This window comes from Buceros rhinoceros, unplaced genomic scaffold (genome assembly GCF_000710305.1).
Source record: "Buceros rhinoceros silvestris isolate BGI_N320 unplaced genomic scaffold, ASM71030v1 scaffold38407, whole genome shotgun sequence".
NCBI lineage: Eukaryota > Metazoa > Chordata > Aves > Bucerotiformes > Bucerotidae > Buceros > Buceros rhinoceros.
Window position 1 is genome coordinate 1 of NW_010421051.1, and position 563 is coordinate 563.

General features: G+C 55.1%; 1 protein-coding gene across 1 annotated transcript; it reads left to right on the forward strand.

Moving 5' to 3' along the window:
* Positions 1 to 5: 5 nt before the first annotated feature.
* On the forward strand, positions 6 to 543 carry LOC104488770 (protocadherin gamma-A11-like; the record flags this gene model as incomplete). The annotated part of the gene is made up of 1 exon (XM_010139522.1): positions 6 to 543. A coding segment is annotated over one exon (538 nt), but the record flags the coding sequence as incomplete, so codon positions are not given.
* Positions 544 to 563: the final 20 nt, after the last annotated feature.

A 563-nucleotide genomic window follows, 5' to 3' on the forward strand; every position in this document is an offset into this window, starting at 1 on the left:
AGTACTCGGTGCGTGTGCCAGAGGACGTGCCTGTGGGCTCCATCGTGGTCATCGTCACGGCCACCGATGCCGATGAGGGGATGAATGGGCACGTGAAATACAGTCTCCATAAAATTTCCTACCAAGAATCTGAAATTTTCCAGCTGGACTCTGAGAGAGGAGAAATATCCCTTAAGGGCGAATTGGACTTTGAAGAAATCTCCTCACATGAACTGGAGGTGCAGGCACATGATGGAGGAGAGCTTTTTGATACAGCAAAAGTTCTGATCACCGTGATGGATGTGAACGACAATGCGCCCAAACTGATAGTGTCGTCATTGCTTAGTGCGATCTCTGAGGACACCCCTTTGGGAACAGTGGTGGCCCTGCTGCACGTGGAGGACCGGGACTCGGGGTACAACGGCGAGGTGCAGTGCTCACTGGATGGGGTCCTCCCGTTCCGTCTGGACAGGACTTTTGAGGGCTACTATCGTGTGGTGACGTCGAGGGAGCTAGACCGGGAGGTGGTGTCGGAGTACAATGTGACAGTGCGGGCAGCGGACGGTGGGTCGCCGGCACTGTGG